The sequence below is a fragment of the Zonotrichia leucophrys genome, chromosome 1 (assembly GCF_028769735.1).
Source record: "Zonotrichia leucophrys gambelii isolate GWCS_2022_RI chromosome 1, RI_Zleu_2.0, whole genome shotgun sequence".
Lineage (NCBI taxonomy): Eukaryota > Metazoa > Chordata > Aves > Passeriformes > Passerellidae > Zonotrichia > Zonotrichia leucophrys.
This window is the reverse complement of record NC_088169.1, coordinates 26,335,438-26,355,035: the sequence shown is the minus strand read 5'-3', so window position 1 is coordinate 26,355,035 and position 19,598 is coordinate 26,335,438. Positions and strand designations below refer to the sequence as shown.

The 19,598-nt window shown below is 38.3% G+C and overlaps 1 protein-coding gene across 2 annotated transcripts in view; it reads left to right on the top strand.

Annotated features, from left to right (window-relative positions):
- TUBGCP3 (tubulin gamma complex component 3) overlaps positions 1–19,598 on the top strand; it is a 48,655-nt gene that overhangs the window by 1,835 nt on the left and 27,222 nt on the right. Inside the window, exons 2-6 of one of the 2 annotated variants that reach the window (XM_064709269.1) lie at positions 8,715–8,822; positions 10,612–10,679; positions 13,189–13,266; positions 13,885–14,102; positions 17,579–17,751. In XM_064709269.1, coding sequence (XP_064565339.1) covers positions 8,715–8,822; positions 10,612–10,679; positions 13,189–13,266; positions 13,885–14,102; positions 17,579–17,751 — 645 coding nt within the window. The remainder of the gene's footprint in view (positions 1–8,714; positions 8,823–10,611; positions 10,680–13,188; positions 13,267–13,884; positions 14,103–17,578; positions 17,752–19,598) is intronic. The other variant, XM_064709278.1, reaches the window with a different exon arrangement.

The window sequence follows — 19,598 nt, the reverse complement described above, 5'->3', positions numbered from 1 at the left end:
GAGAGATCTCACTGTGGCCTTTCGGTCCTTAGAGAGGGCTTATGAGAAAGACATGTTTTACCAAGGCCTAAAGTGACAGAACAAGGGGTAATGGCTTTAAACAATTACAGAGTATGTTTAGAGTGGACACAGAGAAGGAAGTTTTTACAGTTGGGGTTGTGAAGCACTGGAACAGGTTGCCCAGAGGAGTTGTGAATCCCATCCCTGGAAGTATTCAAGACCAGATTAAATGGGGTTTTGAACAACCTGATCAAGTGAAAGATGTCCCTGCCCATGTCAGGAGAAGTGGACTAGATGGTCTTTGAAGGTCCCATCCTGCCCAAACCATTTTGTGATTCTTTGATTCATCTGAGAACCTTGGTAAAGTTGGTAACAAATGGCAATCTTTGTCTTCCCTGAACTGTTGAGTAGGGACTCTTTCACAGAAAACTCTCCATGTAACTCTAAGATATTAAGGATATTTTTCAACCCAAATAATTCAATGATCAACAGCTGTTGATTGCTGTGTTTTGTTTTTCAAAATCTTTTCCTTCTCCATTGCATTTTTAAGTCTTCTGTGAGGCAGTATTTTTTTTTTCCAGAATCTATAGTATTTCTGTGTCAGAATTCCTGTTGTAAGATTTTATCAGGATATGGCAAATTTCTCCTCTTCTCCTATCTCCACCAAATCAGCAGTGGCTTCTAGACTGTTTAATTCTTCTTATGTTCTTCCATTACCACATGTTTCTTTTAGCAAGTGTTTTAACTGTATTTTAAAGGGTACTTCGCATCAGGCTACAATTCTAAGGCACTCTTCTAGCTCTATTTTTAAAGCTCTTTCTTACCTTTAGCATTCTTTGGAAACTTTTTTTTCTGATACAGTTGGTGTATGTTCTTGTTTAAGAGTTTTTTTTCAAACATTTGCTACCAGAAATCTCAAATTATTATATTAATTACTAGTTCTATTTCCAAAAACAAATTTTAAGAAAATGGGAAAATAAATTATATTGCTCTAGCGGATACATTTTCAAGGACATTATTTTTATAATATCTAGTCCTGTTTTCTTCATGACTCTTTTCTTATATTTGGAATCTAATCTAAACTCAATCTAAGCTTGTTTCTTAGTGTTATCTAGATCTGTGACACTTTGAAAAGTTAAACAGAGCATGAGTATCAACTGAAGTATGAGTATTGAGGTGAGATGGCTCACTTGTAGCAACTTATTATGCAGCTGTTTTTTGAAGTCATAGTGTCTATACCTCTCTGTATCTCCTGACTGGAATAATAATTTTATTTACAAGCAGTATGTGCAAAAATATGGAAGAGATCTGGGTATTTTTATTTTTTTTTAAATGTTGAACCCGTTGATGTGTGTTGGGATTCTGATAATGTAACTATAATCCTTTCTGTGTTTGACTAATGAAAGTGGAAATTTTGGCCAAAAGCACAGTAAGTTTCTGTGTGCAACCTGTAGTCTGCTCGTCTCAGCATTTGAGGATTATCTGAGGACTTCTTTGAAGTGACAGCTAAAAAAAACCTGGGTTGTCTGCCACATTTATCACCCATGTTTTTATGCATGTGACAGATGGGAAGCCTGTTCTTACCCTGCTCTTTATTCCTTTGTTAGGAGGGATGCTAGCACTGAAACCTCAGCCTTTGAGACAGGATTTCCCTTGGAGCAGTCAACTGAAGTACATGTGTTAGCTCAGCTATAGACTTCAAATGCATAGAGACTGATAAATCAAAAATTCTGTCAAAGTCTCAGTCATAAAATGTGTGTAGTGTTTTTTTCCCCAACCCTCTTGATATCTGTGTCCAAGGAATACATAAAAGGCAAGGAAAGATTTCTGGTAGCACTAGCATCCTCTGTGAGGAAGGTGCATGTATCTGAAGACGGTAAGGAACCCACTGGACAAGCTGTTTAGCATCTTGCTGTTTTTCAGTGTAATTCCTGTTCCTTTCAGCACAGGATAAATTTGAAGTAATGTATTAGTGTGTGGTTACTGTGCAGCTTCTCTGCTCCTTGTGTATGGTCAAGTTAGGCTGCTTTGTATATGCACATTCTCTTTTTTGAAGCAAACTTTGCAAGTGTTATCAGTTTAGTCTTTGGAAAGTAATTTATGATGTTCAAGTACTCCTACAGAGTTCAGCGGCAAAAACATTAGATACTTGAAAGATCTTTAAATTTAGTAGAGAAATCTCTACTAACAATTCAAGACAAGGAGCTGAAAACATCCATCTTAGACCATTTGTGTAGTTAACCTGCTGTGAATGTGAAATACAAGGTGCTGATGAAATTGAGTGAAATTTATTGGTAAATAATGAAGGAATTGATGTTCGATGATTTAATGGTTGTTCCTGCCTGTGCTTTCCCTGAGTTTCTACTTGAGAATTTTTTGTTCTCCCTTTGTTCCTTCTCAGCACTTGTGTGTTGCTGTGTTTGTTGTGAGGAAGCTGCAGCTGGAGAAGATGAAGGGTTCTGTTTATATAATGTTTGTGTGGTAATTGTTCACTTAAAGCTAAGGTGGGCTTACTCTCCTTCCAAGTCTACATTGTGCAATCCCCTGCCTGAAGTCTTCCATAAACTCTCATCAAGGGATTTTTTGCTTCTGCCTGTGATGGCCTTAGAAGGCTTCCACCTTTTCTGCTAGTTAAAGATTTATGATGAAGTGAATTTGTGGTTCGATGACTATGACTTCAGGCTCTCAGTGGTGGAGCCATCTTCTCTCTCTTCTCCCTTTTGGGATCATCTCCTAAGGGGAGGGCTTGCTTTGTTTCCAGAACCACTCAGCTGCATAGGCCTAGTTACTGGGATTTACTTTTTTTGCAAAACAGTTCTGCCTCTGAGAAATTCATTACAAGGTCTGCTGAGTTATGTGGAAGAGCTGTTTAGGTGTTTGTTTTGGTTTTTTAAAAATTATCTACCTGAACTTTTCCCAAAACTAGTGTTGGAAAGCTTTCTGTTGCTGTGCTCTAGCCAGACCTCACAGGGGTGTAAAGCTTTGTGTGGTGCTGTGTGTCTGCAGTCATACTGGGATTAGTTTGGGGTCTCTGCCCCTGCAGGTGGAGCTGCTGCTGACCTCTCTTCCACAAGTTCTCATAGTGTCTAAGAATTACTGCACTGGCTTTATATTATCTTCTGTGTTTTTCCAGGCTATCCACTCATTTTTATACTTACACCTGATCTTGCAGGGGGCTTGCTTACCTGTGCAGTAGTTTGTATAATTTTCTTTTCCTGTGTTTGTATGCTCCAGCAGTTATACAGGGTCACATGCCTCTCTTTGGACAGTGGTTTTAGTCCTTGTGACAAACAACTTCTTGTTCTTAGCTGTCTTTCACAAACCTGGTAATCTTAAAACTCTAAGAACTCTTAGTACCCCCAATGGAAACAAATGGTATTGCTGTAAATATTCAAGCTAAATCTATTTGAGTTTGAAAGCTAAGAAGATTTTTGTGTGCTAAAGTACTATTGGAGGTGTGCATGCTCTAGAAAGTAAAGTAACATTTCAGTCTTTGGGGAGCAGTTTGCTACCTGAAGTCCATACTGTGGCCTCAATTTAATCTCCAGTGTCAGGGGCAGTTTTGTTAGTGCTGTTTGATTTTGGTGTTTGAAACTTTAAATTTTAACATCTATTCCAATAATTCAATGTCCAGGGAAAAGCATAGAGTTCATCCAAAGGGTGATATGGAGGGAGTTTTACCTATGCTAATAACAGAGCAGGTGGGAGTTGGCAAAAGTGGCAAAAAATCACAGTGAAGGAAAGTTCTGAAAAGATTATGACAGAGTTGTTGATAGTCCAGTGGGACAGTACTCAAATCTGTTTACTAGCAATGCAACAAGAGCCAGCCATATTAACAGAATTTAAAAGTAATTGTTTCCTGTGCTATGCATCAAAATATTAACAATAAACTTGAAAAGCTTCAACTAAAATTTTTCATCAACAGAAGAGAAGTTTAAGATAATTGACTAAATCAGAAGACTGATATAAAATTATTTTTTTTTCATGAATACTTCATAGAGTCATAGAAAGGCTTCCTTTGGAAGGTATCCTAAAGGTCATCTAGTTCCAGCCCTGCTGCCATTGGATGGGTCACCTTCCACTATACCAGGTTGCTCAAAACCCATCCAACATGGCCTTGAGCACTTCCAGGACAGGACATCCACAACTTCTCTTGGCCATCTGCTGTAGTGTCTCACCATCCTCACTGTAAAGAATTTCTGCCTAGCATGGTGTTTAAATATCTCCTTTTTTTATTTTACAATTGTTTCTCCTCCTTGTCCTATTACTATCTGCCTATGTAAGAATTTGCTCTCCCTCTCTTTTATAACCCTCTTTAAGCACTGGAAGGCCACAGTAAGGTCTCTGCACAGAGCTTTCTCTTCTCCAGGCTGAACAACCCCAGCTTTCTCAGCCTGGCTTCAGGAGAGGTGCTCCAGCCCTTTGAGCATCTTTGTGGCCTCCAGAGGAGCTGCTCTTAACAGGTCCAAGTCTTTTTGTGCTGGGCACCCCAGAGCTGGATGCAGCACTGCAGGTGGGGTCTCATGAGGCCACAGCAAAGGAGAGAATCAGCTCCCTTGACCTGGCCACCTTTCTTCTGATGCAAACCAAGATGGGTATCAGGCCTTCTGGGCTGCAAGCACACATTGCTGCCTCATGTCCAGCTTTTCATCCATGAGAACTCCCAAGTCCTCTGCAGGGCTGCTCTCAATGTGTTCTGCCTGTCTGCAGTTGTGCCTGGGATTGCCTCAAGCCAGCACCTTGCATGTCATAACCGGGCTGGGTTAGAATTGCCCATTTCCAACCCAGTGTTTTCTACAGGAACAAGCAGGTTTGCTCACAATGCATGTAGATTCTCCTCAAGGGCAAAATAGTAGTGCTAATGGCATTTCAGATTAATCTTCTAATTTATCATTGTATGCAGTGTTAATGCAATTGCCCTTCCCCCCAGGTAATACTTTATAGTAAGGTAGAACATCTGATATGAGTAAAACAGAGGAGATAGAGCAGCAGTGCTGTTTTGGCAAACATCCTATGTACGCATGGTATGTCTGAGAGGGTGAAAAGTTTTACAGCTTTTCTTCCTGGCTTAATTTTGCAACAAACACTGTTAGAGGAAAGAAATTTGTTGTTTGGAGTTTTTTTTTCTTTAGTATGTGTTTTTTGGCAGCATCTGTATCTGAAGTAGTTTGCAGCAATAATTTTTCCCTGGTTGGTGCCATTCCTACAGCACTGAATGCAGTTTAGAGTGTAATTGTTTCACAATAATTTTGTATTTGTGTTTAAGGAAATTGGTTGTCTGGGATCATGGACAGCTGACTGGAGAGTTTGCTAATCTTTGAAGTCATTCAAGAAAGAAAGAAACTGGTTTAGCTAAACTTTGTTTAACATGCTCCTATAGTTTAGAAATTGTTTATAGATGTATAAATAACAAAGTGTCTTCTTTTCAGGAAACAATTTCTCACAATGATTTGGAAAAACAGTTTCAATTACTACTTAGGTTTTTCAGGATTTCTCCCTGCTGCTCTTGGAAACCTAATTGATGAATAACCAACCTTATTTAAAGAAATATGTAAGAGTATAAAGTGAATTTCAATTCACTTCCCTAGAATTATAGGTAATACTAGAAGCTTCTTTATAGCAAAATCTTGCTGAATTTCAGCACGTCGTCTGAACTGCTGCCTTCTTACAAGTAATAATTGGCTAATTATCTCTTTGTCTTGTGAACTTTTCCTTTAAATTTTATCTTTAGTCCAATTTCTCCTTGTTTTCTTTACAACCAGACTCTTTCTATGCATTGCTTCTGTGTATTTTTTTTCATGTGCTATGCTTGTATTTTCTTCAGCTTTAATGTGCTGTTACCTGGCTTTTGAAGTAATTCAGTTCTAATACTGCATTGTAGGAAAGTTTGAATGGCTGTGTGGAATATGGATCTTGGAAGGATTGATGGGTTGCTTTGTTCAAAGGAGACAGTTTTAAAATTTTCATATTTTTTCTTGTGATTCACAAGTGACAGTTCTCTGTTCAGCTGTGAGAACTGCTGCTTATCAGAGTCATTAATTTTGTGTGTGTGTATTCCTTAAGGGATCTAGTCTGAGGAGAAGTGGCTGTGTCTGCTCTGATCAGACCTCTGGAAATCAGTGATCAATGTTGTTCTACCCCTTTGGCCTTCAGGCAACTGCATCAGATATATTGAGCTTGCTGTTATGTAACAGAGTCATGCTGTAATCATTTTCTGATGAAGGATGTTCAAATAGATAGATGGCTGTATATTTAAAGTATGTCTGCTGTCATAATGATGATTCTTTGAGGAGGGAAGCAATTAGATGTGCCTGTTAGTTATAAGCTGTGTGAAATTTTATTGTACTGACACATCTGCATTTAGTTATGTTTAATCACTTTAGGTACTGAAGTTATTGTATGAATTTATGAGAAATAATCTGCTGAAGAAATACCCACAGCAGGGAATTTTGTTTATAAAAAGGAAGCTGGACTTGATATGAATAAAACATGAAAATCTGAATTAAATAAAATAGAAAACCAGTCTTGCTACAGAGCTGTTGAATTGCTGATGCAAATCAGCAATGTATAAAGAATGGGTAATTTTCCATGTTTTCAGTAGTGCCACAGGTTAAAAAGCAGGATTTGTTGGATGGAATTGTAGTCTTTCAACTAGAGATCTTTCTCAGATGCCTTGTTAGGGCAGTATGGAAAAGGCTATACTAAATTTCAGTGCTTTAACTAGTCTTGCTATGGTTGGTGTTGAAATAGAAGGTTGTTACAGGAGGTAACAGATTTTCCTTAAAACTTGCCCATTACAGGAAAAGCTTGCCCCTTTCCTATCTGCTGCCAAGTACATAGTTGAGGAATTAATGGAACATATGCTGCTTGGGATAACTTAGTGCCAGTATTTGACTTTAATTGGCCATGCAGAATACTTTTTGAAATCCTGGGTTCTGTTATGACATGCATTAAACTTAAGAATTACACAGAAATGCTTCCTTATACTTAACTCTTCACACCTAGTTCATTGGTAGCTGGACTATTAAATTTTTCGATTTGTCTTTTCAAAACCTTATTGCAGTTGAAAGGTTGCTTAGTCTAACAGTAGAGGAGGCATTTGTCATAGACATTTGTGGCCATACAGTAATAGTGGCATTTTTGTCTCTGACAATAGAACAATACTCTTGTTCCTTCTGTAGGCCAGTATTGTCAGAAACTGTTAAATGTTAATGATTTTGTCTGAGCAGACTGTTTTCCTGATTGTGTGAGATATTTCTTTGTGTGAATTGGTTAATGCTTGCTGTTCTAGTTGTATTCTGATGGAGTTGGACCAGTGGATGACATTTATAGTACACAACAGTATAAAATGGACATTCAGGGAGAATGTGGAGCATTCAAACACAATCTAGCACATTGTGATTTTCAAGTTTCAAACCTCTTTCCATACGTTTTTGAAGATTTTAACGCATTTAATCAATATTTGACTCCTAGTATCTCCAAGGCTAATTTTTTTTCTAATTGCAGATATTAGTTTATTAGTTAAGAGATGATAAATGCTTAAAATATTCTAACCTTCTAGTGGTCCTTTACCTTATTTCATTTTTCTGTTCCTTTTGTACATATTTGTCCTGACCAGCATCCTTGGCTGAACCTTTGCTGCATTACTTGGCAGTTTTCCCTGAGAGCTGATTGCTCAACTGACTATATAAAACACAAGAGGCTGTGATGCATTTGCACACATGATAGTTATGTACAGAACAGACAATATCCAGCATTGCTTAGATGGGTTTCTTTCCCAAAGTAAAAAGATTCAAGTGTGGCAAGCACACTTGGATACTTTCTTGTGTTATTACTTGGATATTATTGTGTTATTGTTTCTAGATAAGGATTAAAAATCTGTCTGACCTTTTATGAGGGCACTTGACATGTCTGTAGGCTTATTGTTTGATTTTCAGGTTGATAAATGGGAATATGATTATGCTGTAGAAGCATTAACACTGACCTGGCCCTATCTTGGTGTTAGCAGACTGTTAGTTTCCCAGAAAGCAAGATAGTTGCACTCAAACAGTGCTGTTTAACAACAAGATTAAAACCAGAATTACTGCATTAGGAAGAAGCAGTGGAAGGAGGTCACTGATTTGTGACCTCTGTGTTAGTATACACATTATTCATGGGGATGTGATGCTGATGTATCTGAGCTGGCTTTGAACCAAATGGTGAAGCCATTCAAACGGTTTTAAACAAAACCAAACCAAGATGCAAACTGGTAAAAGCACTGTTGTGGATATCTGAGTGAAGATCCACGGGTAGGGGATGAACATGAGTGTATTGCTGTGGTGTGTGAGCTGAACTGTGTGTCTCTGTGCCAGGTCCCACAGCATTTCTGTCCATGGGAGGGGCAGGGCCAGTTAAATGTGCACATGCTCTAGAGTAACTGGAGAGCAGCTCAGAATAGGAAGGGCTTACTCACAAAGTTTGATGCAGTTATTTGTGGAGTGTGTACAGGTGAGTGTGTTTGAAATATCACATTAATACTGTGATAAACTGGGCTTTCCTGCCCTCTGGTTAGAAGTGGGCCTGAGAACTGCAGCACAGCGTTATCAGATCTAAGCCGGGTATGTTTTTGCTGCTTTCAGACAGCAAATGTAATCTCATGTCTCACTTCTTTTAAGATTAGTTTTAATGGAACTGTAGCATTCTACATAACTGACAGAATTTTCTTTTTCTTTCAGCTGATGCAGCCCAACAGTTTCAGTATGCCGTGAGAGTTATTGGAAGCAATTTTGCTCCCACTGTTGAGCGTGATGAATTTCTTGTAGCGGAGAAAATCAAGAAAGAACGTAAGTGCATCTTGTTCCTTTCTTAGAAACACAAAGTTCTTTTTGAAGTTAATCAGGTTATTTCTCTGAAAAGGGGACAGCTCTGCCTCACAGATAGTTATCTATTCTATTATTAATGCTTTCTTCCTGAAAATCTCATGATGTAAATGCCATTAATTTCCTAGTAAATATTCCTGAGTGGCTGTTTGTATTCACAGCTCAGATTTTTCTGAATACTCAACTTAAACTTTCCTTGCTGCTTTGTATCTTAGCCACTGTGAAGACAAAGAGCAATTAATACTGCACTCCATTCACCTTAATAGTACTTGGAAATTATGAATTCATAGTTCTTCTTAGAAGAGTAAAAGACTGATATTTTTGAGATGTGCACTTCAGGAATATTGCATGTTGGCAAAATTAACTTCATGAGCACCTGTGTGAAACTTGCTGAATGAGCGTCCTGGGATGGAATGGCTTGTGACTTACCTGACTTGCCTTCAGATTCTCTACAAGTTTTCTGCCACCATCTTCTTAAAAACAAAATCATACCATGACTTTGAAAGGATGTTGCATTTCCATTCCATTGTGCTCTCTGCTGCTCTGAGTCACGTGTTGCACTGTGTGTATCCAAAGGGGTTGTGATGAATTCTTCTTGAAAAGCCAAATACTGCTTTCAGCAGATTCTGCTGTGCAGTAGCATGTCCAGAAACAATTACTTGAATTGTACTAATGAAATTAAAACTTGATATTTGAGCTTTGAATATTCAGAGATTGAATTAGGATAACTGACGTCAGTGGTTATAACTGGTTTAAGGTCCACGTTTATTGTTTGCTAATGCAGAGCTTCCGTGACTTGCTGGCAGACAAATAAGCCCTTTAGAATTCCTCTGGCTACAACTCCAAAACACTGAAATCTACAATATATACTTTCTGCCATACTTTGGCTACTTTGTAGACAGCACAGCATGTATTCCTTGGGCCAGTTGCCAGTTTTCTGAAGAGGACTCTCTTCCTCATCCTCCTCCCCAACTTCAGCTGGATATATGTCCTTCCAACTTTACATTTATTTTGGAGATACCATACAAGTAATGCCTTTCTTGGCAAAGTGTACTTACCAGTGACATTTGATGCTAATTAACATTTCTAACACTTAATAGCTATTTTTCTTATCACAGATAAGAAAAAATAGCTTAACTTTCACTTAAGTTTCTTCAGATGTCTTTGTCCTGGTTTTCTTTGAACATGACTCTTTCTGATGCAACATAGCTTTTTAAGAAATCTTAGTTGGAAGATGTCTCCTCTGAGAAGGTACTTCTGTAACTGGCATTGATTTATTATTTTTGTTATACATGAGAGTTGTGTGACCCTGGAATTCTGCCTGACTTGCTGTAAATGGCATTACTATTTTTATCCTTGATTTTATTGCCTAAAATAGAAACAATTACACTCTAGTTTTGGAGCAATTACATGTAGTTTTTATAACATTCTTTAATGATTATCTACTTTCAATTGTGTCTTCAGTCCCTTAGGTCCCTAAATCTACTGAATGGCAGACTAGACTTTACCAGGACGAAAATGTATATTTTGATTGAGTTAAGAAAAGCAGGTACTTGTATTGATCACTTGCATTGCAAGAATTCTTAGGGCTGAAATGCAGATAAGGTGAAAACAGTGTTTAAGTAAATACAATGAAACAGTCCAGCATCATGAAGCTTTCTTGGTTGCATTTTATAATTTACCTCAAGTATATGTTAAGACATGACTGTTACACTTCTTTCAAATTTTTAATCTACTTTTTCTTTTTTAATAGTTGTGCGACAAAGAAGGGAAGCAGATGCTGCTTTGTTTTCAGAACTCTACAGAAAGCTCGGTTCACAGGTAGTTTAATAAATGTGTAAAGAGTAAAGAAACTGAAAGCACTCATAAGCATCTTTCTCATGTTAGAGTTGTTTTGGAGACTCTCAGGTCATGAACAGTATTTTTTCTGGGAGGATGGTTAAATATTTGAACAGCTTGCCTTGGAAAGTTGTGGAGTCTTCATCCTTAGAGACAAATCAAAACCTGACTGGACACAGTCATGGGCAACCTGCTGTAGATGAACCAGCTTTGAACTGGGGGTTTGGATGAGACAGCTTCTAGAGATGCCTCTCAATCCTAGCTGTTTTTTTAGTATTTGATTCAAGTTATATGAAGAGGTACTTCATATGAAGAAAGGGACTCTATAAAAATAAAGGGATCATTTTATATGTAAAACTGATGAATTTTCTCATAATTTGTTTTACAGAAATGCCTTGCAGCGTATTGATTTTACTAATGTAATATTCTCATGCATTTGAATGTTTAAGTGCTCCAGGTCTTTTAATGTTGAAGGTTAAGTGCTTGCTGACTTGGATGGCTCTAACACCAGTGTTAATCAAAGAACACTGCATGCCAATATTCTCACTAAAGATGTTAGTGTGTGGAAAACCTTTAACATGATAATGCTAAGATTAAGATTACAAGAAAGGTATTCTGTGGAGAGTATGACTAGACAGAACTTGGTTCTCTTCCTCCCCTCTTCCATACTTGACTCACCCTTTACTTTGTTAGTGTTTGGACTCATTACTGAGTAAGTTGTCCTGGTTTCAGTATGCTGTGGGTTTGTGTATTAATTGTACTGCTTTGTACAGCAGAGCACTGATTTGCAGACAGCTCTTAATACACACTTTGTGTAACGTGTCTGTAGCTCATGTACTGCATTGCCATTTGGCAAGCAAAGTGATGCAAAGCATGATGACTAATCTTTGGAACAAAATGCCTTGCCTGTGCTATATGTTTGCTTATTCTTCTGAATCTAATGCAAGCTATCTCCTGGTATTTTACTGCCTCCTCAAACATTTAATATTCTTCTAACCTTTTTTTTTCCTCTGCTAGCATCTTGTGTATATGAAATAGTATAATGGCTTTTTAAAATTCACACAACCAATTATTATTCAATCTGCTGTTAGGTTTATTACTAATGATGTACAATCATTTCCTTTTCCTATGAGCATAGGGAAGGGCTTAAAGGGATATATGTTTTCTGAATCAATTAGGCTCTTCTTCCAACATTTCTCTTGAAAGCAGCTGGGAGGGGGAAAAAAGGTGCAGGTGAATCTGTTTTAACTTTGCTTCATCTATTACTCCAAACAGGAAAGGAGGTCAGTGCTTATTTTTATGGCAGCCTGCCAGTTGAGCAAACCACTTTTCTTGAAGCACTTGGATTTATTCTGTCGGGGCCAGTAGAAGAAGCACTTGCTGCTTCTTCTTCACCACTTGTTTATCAGTTGCTGTGTTAGTTATCTGCTGCAGATGCAGTACCTCTACTTGTTGCTTGTTCTTGAGATTAAAGCAGAAGATAATAGAAGCGTGCTCTACATAATAATATAGAATGTCTCCTTTTATATAAAAATGTAGAGCTTTAGTAAATTATGTTGCTTCATAAGAGATGGAGTCTGTGTTGAATCTTGATATGACTCAAGTTTGCTTTATATTTAGCATTGCTCAATATTGCAGATCTTAGGCTGATCAATATTGTGAGGGAATTTGTATAAGTTGCTTTGACTCAGCCTAATGTCCATCATAAGGTTCTATGTCCCTGGTAAATTCAGGTGCAAGTGTTAGTGTCATAGAATTGTAGAGTAGCATATGTAGGAACATGCATATTTAAAATAAATCGTTTTAGTGCTTGCTTTCATTTTAAAGTACTCTATAGCTTGGACTTTAGCTGAAGTTGGACAGCTTTCTGCTGAGATCTAAAACTGCAGACAGTCTTATTCTAAAAGTCTGTGTGTGTCTGTTTGCTAAAGACTATATTGTGTATTCTTCAAGTTTCATATTAATATCTCTGTCTTAAGTTATTAAAAAATTGGTAGCTCTCTTAAATGGCATTTAAAGTAACAGAAATCAAAACCCTCACTTTCAAGGCCTCCCTGTAAAGGAGAGTGGAGGGGAGAAGGGAGAAAAGATAGTTCCTTGCTTAGAACTTCATTAAGAGTTTTCCTTTTTCACATTTAGGTTAAATTAATGGCTGCATCTGAGATGTTTTAAGTGGTGAGAGTGTGTGGGAATGCTGGTAACAGTTCAACTCTGTATAAACCTCATTCTTAGTAGCTATGAATTTTAAATTCAGCCTGCTTGCTGATCTCAGAGCAGGTGAGAATTCATGATTTGAACACAGTGGAAAAATTCATAAAATTAGCAATACAGAGGCTGTACCGCACATTCCCAATTTATTAAAAAAATGTGGCTCTGAGTTAGTCTTATTTATCTGGAATGTTTATTTACATGCATGGTTGGATAATTAACAAGAATTTTGTTCTTATCAAGAGTTGAACTTATTTATGTTTGCTTTCATTTTTCTTTGAAGGGCATTTTGAAAAACAAATGGTCAATACTCTACCTCCTGCTTAGCCTTAGTGAAGATCCACGTAAACAGTCTAACAAGGTAGGTGAGGATACTTTTGTTGCTTCTGAGAAATAGGAAATGTGTGTCACTTATATTAGATGTCTTCAAGAATCATTATCCAGACTTGAGCAATACCTCAAGGTTGTTTTCATGATATCTGTATGTGAGGCTGAAAGGGAGAAAACACTTGTTAAGTATCTGTAATATTTGGCGTAGTTTTCTTACACTACATAAATGTAAAAGTATGAGCTGTCCAACATGTGCAACTGAAGCTGTGAGTGTATTAGAAGGGTGGTTTTTATGTTTACTTTCTGCTTGGTGGTGTGATGTCTGCTCATGTGATAATGAATTTTAAATGGAGTAGGGAAAGCAAAATGCAGTTGCAGCGCTGCTGGCACCAAAGTGCTTTTTGCAGCTATTGCTAATGATGATTTGCAGGAAAAAAGAAGTTGTGTTGCTAAAATACTGTTGCTCACTGTAAGGCACTTTTTTGTCATGATAATTGCATCAGCAAATTTTTCTTTGTGCAAACACGGTCTTCAAATATTTCTTGTGTTGTTGATATTACACTTCTATTAACTGAAGATGTAACTTAAAGCAATTCCCACATCTTTTTTTTTTTATTATTCCTCCCTTTTCAAATCCTTTTCTTTTCAGGTGTCAAGTTATCCCACGCTTTTTGCTCAAGCATTGCCACGGGATGCTCACTCAACCCCTTATTACTATGCCAGGCCTCAGACCCTTCCATTGAATTACCAAGACCGCAGTGCTCAGTCTGCCCAGAGTTCCTGCAGCATGGGGAGCAGTGGGATCAGCAGCATCAGCCTCTATGCCCTAAATGGGCCAACTCCAACTCCACAGTCACTCATTCCAGGGTAAATCTCACCTTACAGATAGGTTTGGAGAAGACTTGCATTTTTTTTTTTCCTTCATCCTCTGTTTTTGTATGCCATTGGAAATTCCACTTTAGGTGAAGAGAAACTAAGTTCTGAGCTGAACAGTTCAGAATATCAGGTGCTGGCATATGACCATATGAAGCCATAAATGGCTGTCCAAATGTGTCCATTTTTAATCACTATCTTCTTGTCTCCTAATTTTCTTTCCCACCCCCAAGAGTTGTGAAACAAACATGAAATCACAAGATGAATTTTCAGAGAGGATCAAAGCTTTTTTTGAGTTGAAGACATATTTTTTTAGTAGAGTGTGTTTGACAGGAATTAAATTCATATTATGGAATTAGTGCTGACAGAACTGAATTTTATTGTTATTAATAGGCTTTACAAATACAAGTACTGCAGGAGTGATAAGATGATGTAGTTCAGCATTCTGGAAGTGGAAGCATGGTAAAAAGCAGTATTTCATCCCTGGACTTCAGGGTAGGAGACTTGGAGCTCTTGTGGGATCTTCTTGGAAAGATTCCTTGGGAGGCTGCCCTGGAGGAAAGAGGGATTAAGGAGAGAAAAGAATAGGATATTTCTGTTTGAAAGGAGCTACAATGATCATCTGGCTCAATGCTGGACTAGAATGAAGGGTGGTATTCAAGGATCACATCCTGCAAGCTTAAGAAAGAAATGGGCAAGGAGGAAGTAAAAGTGGCAGGAGCCCTACATGAAGAAACAAGTTCTTTCTGACAAAACTCAGATATAAACAAGTGTACAAAAGATGGAAGCAGGGCCAGGTGCAAAGGAGCATCCAGGGGCAGAGTGGCTGCAATGAAATCCTAAACTGACGTAGAGGTTCATCTGTCAAGGTGCATGAAGGGAACAGCAGCTATTTCTGCAACTACATAAGCAGTTAAGGAAGGCTAGAGAAAACACGGGCCCCTGTTCAAGAGGCATGGACTTAGGTGGCAGATATGGAAAAAGTGGAGGTACTTGGTGCTTGCTTTGCCTTTGTGCTGGTCAAGTCAGTGCAGGACGCTGAGACCCTTGGGAAAGTCCTTGTTGTTCTGAAAGCATGTCCAGACATGTGATGGACAAGAAGGGGGGGACTAGGAACAGTCAGCTTAGAATTCAGAAAGGCATGCTTGACCAATCTTACAGCCTTCCTTGAGATGACTGATTTGGTGAACAAGGGGAAAACATGCCTTTGGTTGCTCATAGTTGCTTATTTCAACCTTACTAAGACTTTTAATGCTGTCTACCTGTGACAGCCTTATTGACAGACTTAATAAAATATGGACTAGGTAAAGTGACAGTGAGGTGAACTGAACCTGCTAGACTCAAAAGGATTATCATCAGTGGCACAAAGTCCAGTTGGACCCCAGTCCCTAATGGTATAACCAGAAGCTGCATCCTTCATCCCACCTGATGGCACAGAGTGAGTCTTTGGCATCTTTGCAGATGATACAAAGCTAGGAGGAGTGGTTATTAAAGGAGGTTGTTAACCTGCTTCTCAGAGGGATTCAGTGGGCTCCAGAAACAGGCTCACAGGAACCTGCTGAAGTTCAGAGTCCTGTACCTGGGAAGGAATAATTCCATGCATCAGTGCATACTGTGTGCTGACTGATTGCAAAGCAGCTTTGCAGAAAATGTCCTGGGATTCCTGGTAGGCACCAAGTTGAAGATGAGTGTGCAGTGTGTGGTGAAGAAGGCTAAGAGCCTCCTTGGCTATGTTGTGAGGGACATCACCAGAAGGGTGAGGGAAATAAAATTTCTCACTGCTCACTACTGATGAGGACATCTGAAATGCTGGGTCCAGTTATCGTACAAAGAAAAGATATAGACAGGCTGGAAGAAGGAGTCTGGGGAAAGAAACCCAAAACTATTTAAGGGGTTGAGGCATCTGTCATGTGAGGGAAAGCTGAGTCAGACCTGGAGTTGTTCAGCCTGGAGAAGAAAAGTCCTGATTACACCTTACCTATGTAATGGTATTACAAGGGGTATAAGAAGACTGAGCCAGACTGTTTTGGGTCAGGGAAAGAACAAGTCGTAACTGGCAAAATATGTGAGTTGTGAATCACAGATAATCAAAAAGGAAAAAAACCCACATTTTTGCATTATGATGGGGATGTATGTCTGAGTAGGGGCATATTGTGAAACACTGACATGGGTTGCCCAGAGAGGTTGTGTAGTCTCTGTGCTTGAAAATATTAAAAATATGACTTGAGCAAGGTACCAGCTAGTCTTCTGTAGTTGATCTTCTTTGATCAGAGGGCTTGTAGGAGGTGATCTCCAGAGGTCACTTCTAGCCTCAATCATTGTATAATACTGATACAATGTAGAAAGATATGTCAGTGAGGTTATTTCTTACATCTGCTTGCTTAAAAATATCAGCAGAACCTACCCTCTTTCTGGCATGTTCTTGTTCTGACCTGCTCATACTGTTCCATTTTATTGCAATTTCACTGTGCTCTTTAGTCCTGTAGTATGTGAGCTGAAGAACCCAATTAAAGCTTTCTATAAGTTTCATTCCTCCTGAACTTCTCTTTATACCCATTTTTCTTTTTTCTAGAGTTATATTCTTTTGAACAGCCAAAATTCAGTGCTGTACTCTGAGGCCTTACTAATGCTAAACACAGCAGAGCTCAGCCTTCAGCACTGAGGCCAGCTGTTCTCAGGATAGGTGGCCTCCTGGGCTGGCAGGTGTGGACAGGGAGCAGGATGGATCTGCTGTAATCTGGGAGGGAGGAGTTACTGACCTGTTGACCCACTTAGATGCTCACAAGTGTGTGGGACTAGATGGCTCACCAAGATCCTGGCCATCATTTAATCAGCCCTGGCTAACCAGGGAGGTCCTGGGCAGCTGGAGCTTGGCCGCTGTGATGTTTTTTCATGGTTAAGACTTGCTTTGTGAAAAAAATTGACAAGTTTGAAAGGAGGTGAAATTGGAACTTGCCTGGATAGTCTTTCCTTGATTACATCTTCAGGCACTTGATGCAAACTATCTGAAAGAGTAGAGTAGCTGAAAAATGAGCTTTCTTCTCTTTCTCTATTTTCTTTTAGTTCTTTGACGTGTAACTACATCTTCAGTTAATAACAAAACTTAAATATTTAGGTTCCTCTACTATGACTATGTTTATTATGTTTATAGTACCTTCATTTTTAACCTATTTCAGTATAATTACACATTTCATCACAGTTAATCTTTGATATAAAATCATGTATGTCAAACTTACACTTCCCTTTTCTACAGTTGAGGGCTTTTTTGAAAATGTAGGCTTACAGGAAAAAATAAATTGCATTTGTGTTCTCTACCCTTTTTTAAGGTTCTGTTATTAAATCACCACTACCCCTCCCCAACAAAACATCTGCAAAAAACTTGGGGCATCTTTCAAAATTTACGTCACTCCACTGTATGTAATGGGTATGGAATGAAAGTTTTTAAAGGTTTTTCCCTTTTATCCTTGTAGACAATCCTATCAAGCTGCGGGTGTTGGAGATTGCCTCCGTCAGCAGCTGGGTTCACGTCTTGCATGGACTTTGACTGCAAGCCAGCCTTCCTTACAAAGCACTACCTCAAAAGGCTTCCCAAATGCTGTCTCTCGTGCTGTGCCGAGGTCCAGGCGAGAAGGGGACACAAGTGGTGAGCAAAGATGTATTTGTTAAAGAGAAGGTTTTTTACAGTTATTATCTATATCTTCCATTATCTTTTAAATTATTTTGGGATCATAGCATGTTGATTTTTTGAAGGGTGTTTTTCTAGAATGTGCTTAATAGAAGGATAGAAGCAAATATGCAAGACTAGTGTATTTGACCACAGTCTTTGGCTGGTTGTTAATTTCTTTTTGCACTGGTTAGTTGGGTTGTGTTCTGGTCCTCTTAAAATACTGAGTTCATTCCAGTGTTTGTCATCGTTAAGTGATATGTGAGCAATGATCATTCTTTTGATGATCAGAAGATGCTATTGTTTTTAGAGTCAGAAAGAGAGCTCAGTAAACAGAACTTGTTGAAATTCTCATCCATTTGTTGTTCTGTGTCTTTCAGAACTTGGAAATGTGAACTGGAATATACTTTCTTCTTTAGATTAGCATACTCTTTACAGTGGTTGTATTTAGAGCAAGTGACATAAAATATTGTCAATAAAATAAAAAAGTATGAATATAGACTCATGCAATCACAGAATGGTTTGAGTTGGAAGGTACCTTAAAGATGATCTTGTTCCAACTCTTCTGCTGTGGACAGGGGCATCTTCTACTAGACCAGGTTGCTCAAGAGCCTTCCAGAGTATCCTTGAACACTTTCAGGGATGGGGTGTCCACACCTTCTCTGGGCAACCTGTTCCAGTGCCCTATCAGCCCTCACAGTAAAGAATTTCTTCCTAAATTCCTAATATTGCTAATTTACATCCACAATTAAGTGTATGTAAACCTGAAGCTGATGTCTAGAGGATCTATTCTGAATTTACACAAGTGCAGCTGAGGAGGAATTGTTTAACAGGTGATCTCTGTGGCAAATCTTGCTGTAAAAGTAAGTTCTGAATAAGTGAGCTGATGGCTGAGTTGTCATCCCATAGCACCGTTATTCTCTGACAAAGGAAGATAAGAGATGCAGGCTTTTGTTTGTGGTGTTTTGTTTTTGGTTGTTTTTAACTTCTCTACAAGTAAGTGTGGATATTAAGGAACTATAATATAGCCTGTCTGCCAGCATCTGCATCTTTGAGTAGCAGTGTACAAAGCAGTGGCTTATAGATCAGAGTTGTACTGGTGTATCTGAGGGCAATATTTGACATTTATAACCTAATTAACAAGACTGTTGTATGCAAGAAGATGTGTGTGTGTATACGTCTGTATAATGTAAATATGTGTTTTATATATGTAGTAGATTTAATATATACAAAAATAGAAAAAAGAAAAAGTAGAAAAAGGAGTAGGAAAAAGCATAGGAAAGAGAAACAGAAAAACATAAAATCTAGCACTGCCTCTTAATATATTATACTGATTGCTATAAAAAGCAATACTTCTTCTGTTGAGTCAGCCAGCAGCTGTGACTTTGGTTCCTGTGTGGGATGGGTATAAGGACTGACAGTTGTCTTAAATGTATTCACTTGCTGGTGCAGAAATGGAAGTAGGACTGCATTTAGAATATAAAGTCTGTTTTCAAGATTATACATTTCTATGAATATTAAATTCCTGTAATTAATTTTTTTCTACTGAAGTTGCTTGTTTTTTTTATTTTGAAGTTTTCCTGCTCTTACATCCACACACAGGCTATAAAAAGGCACATTGTATGGCTGATGTTAATACTTGTCGTATTATTTATCAATGAAAGAAATGTGCACTTGAATCTTTCACCATTTCACTACAAGTTCCTAAGAAGGACAACCTACAGTCATGCACATCTTATTGTTATGTGGGGAGACTGAATTTTAAATGGTATCTTAAATTGAAGACTACTTATACTGAAATAAGAGTAGAATTTAATTTTTCTTAG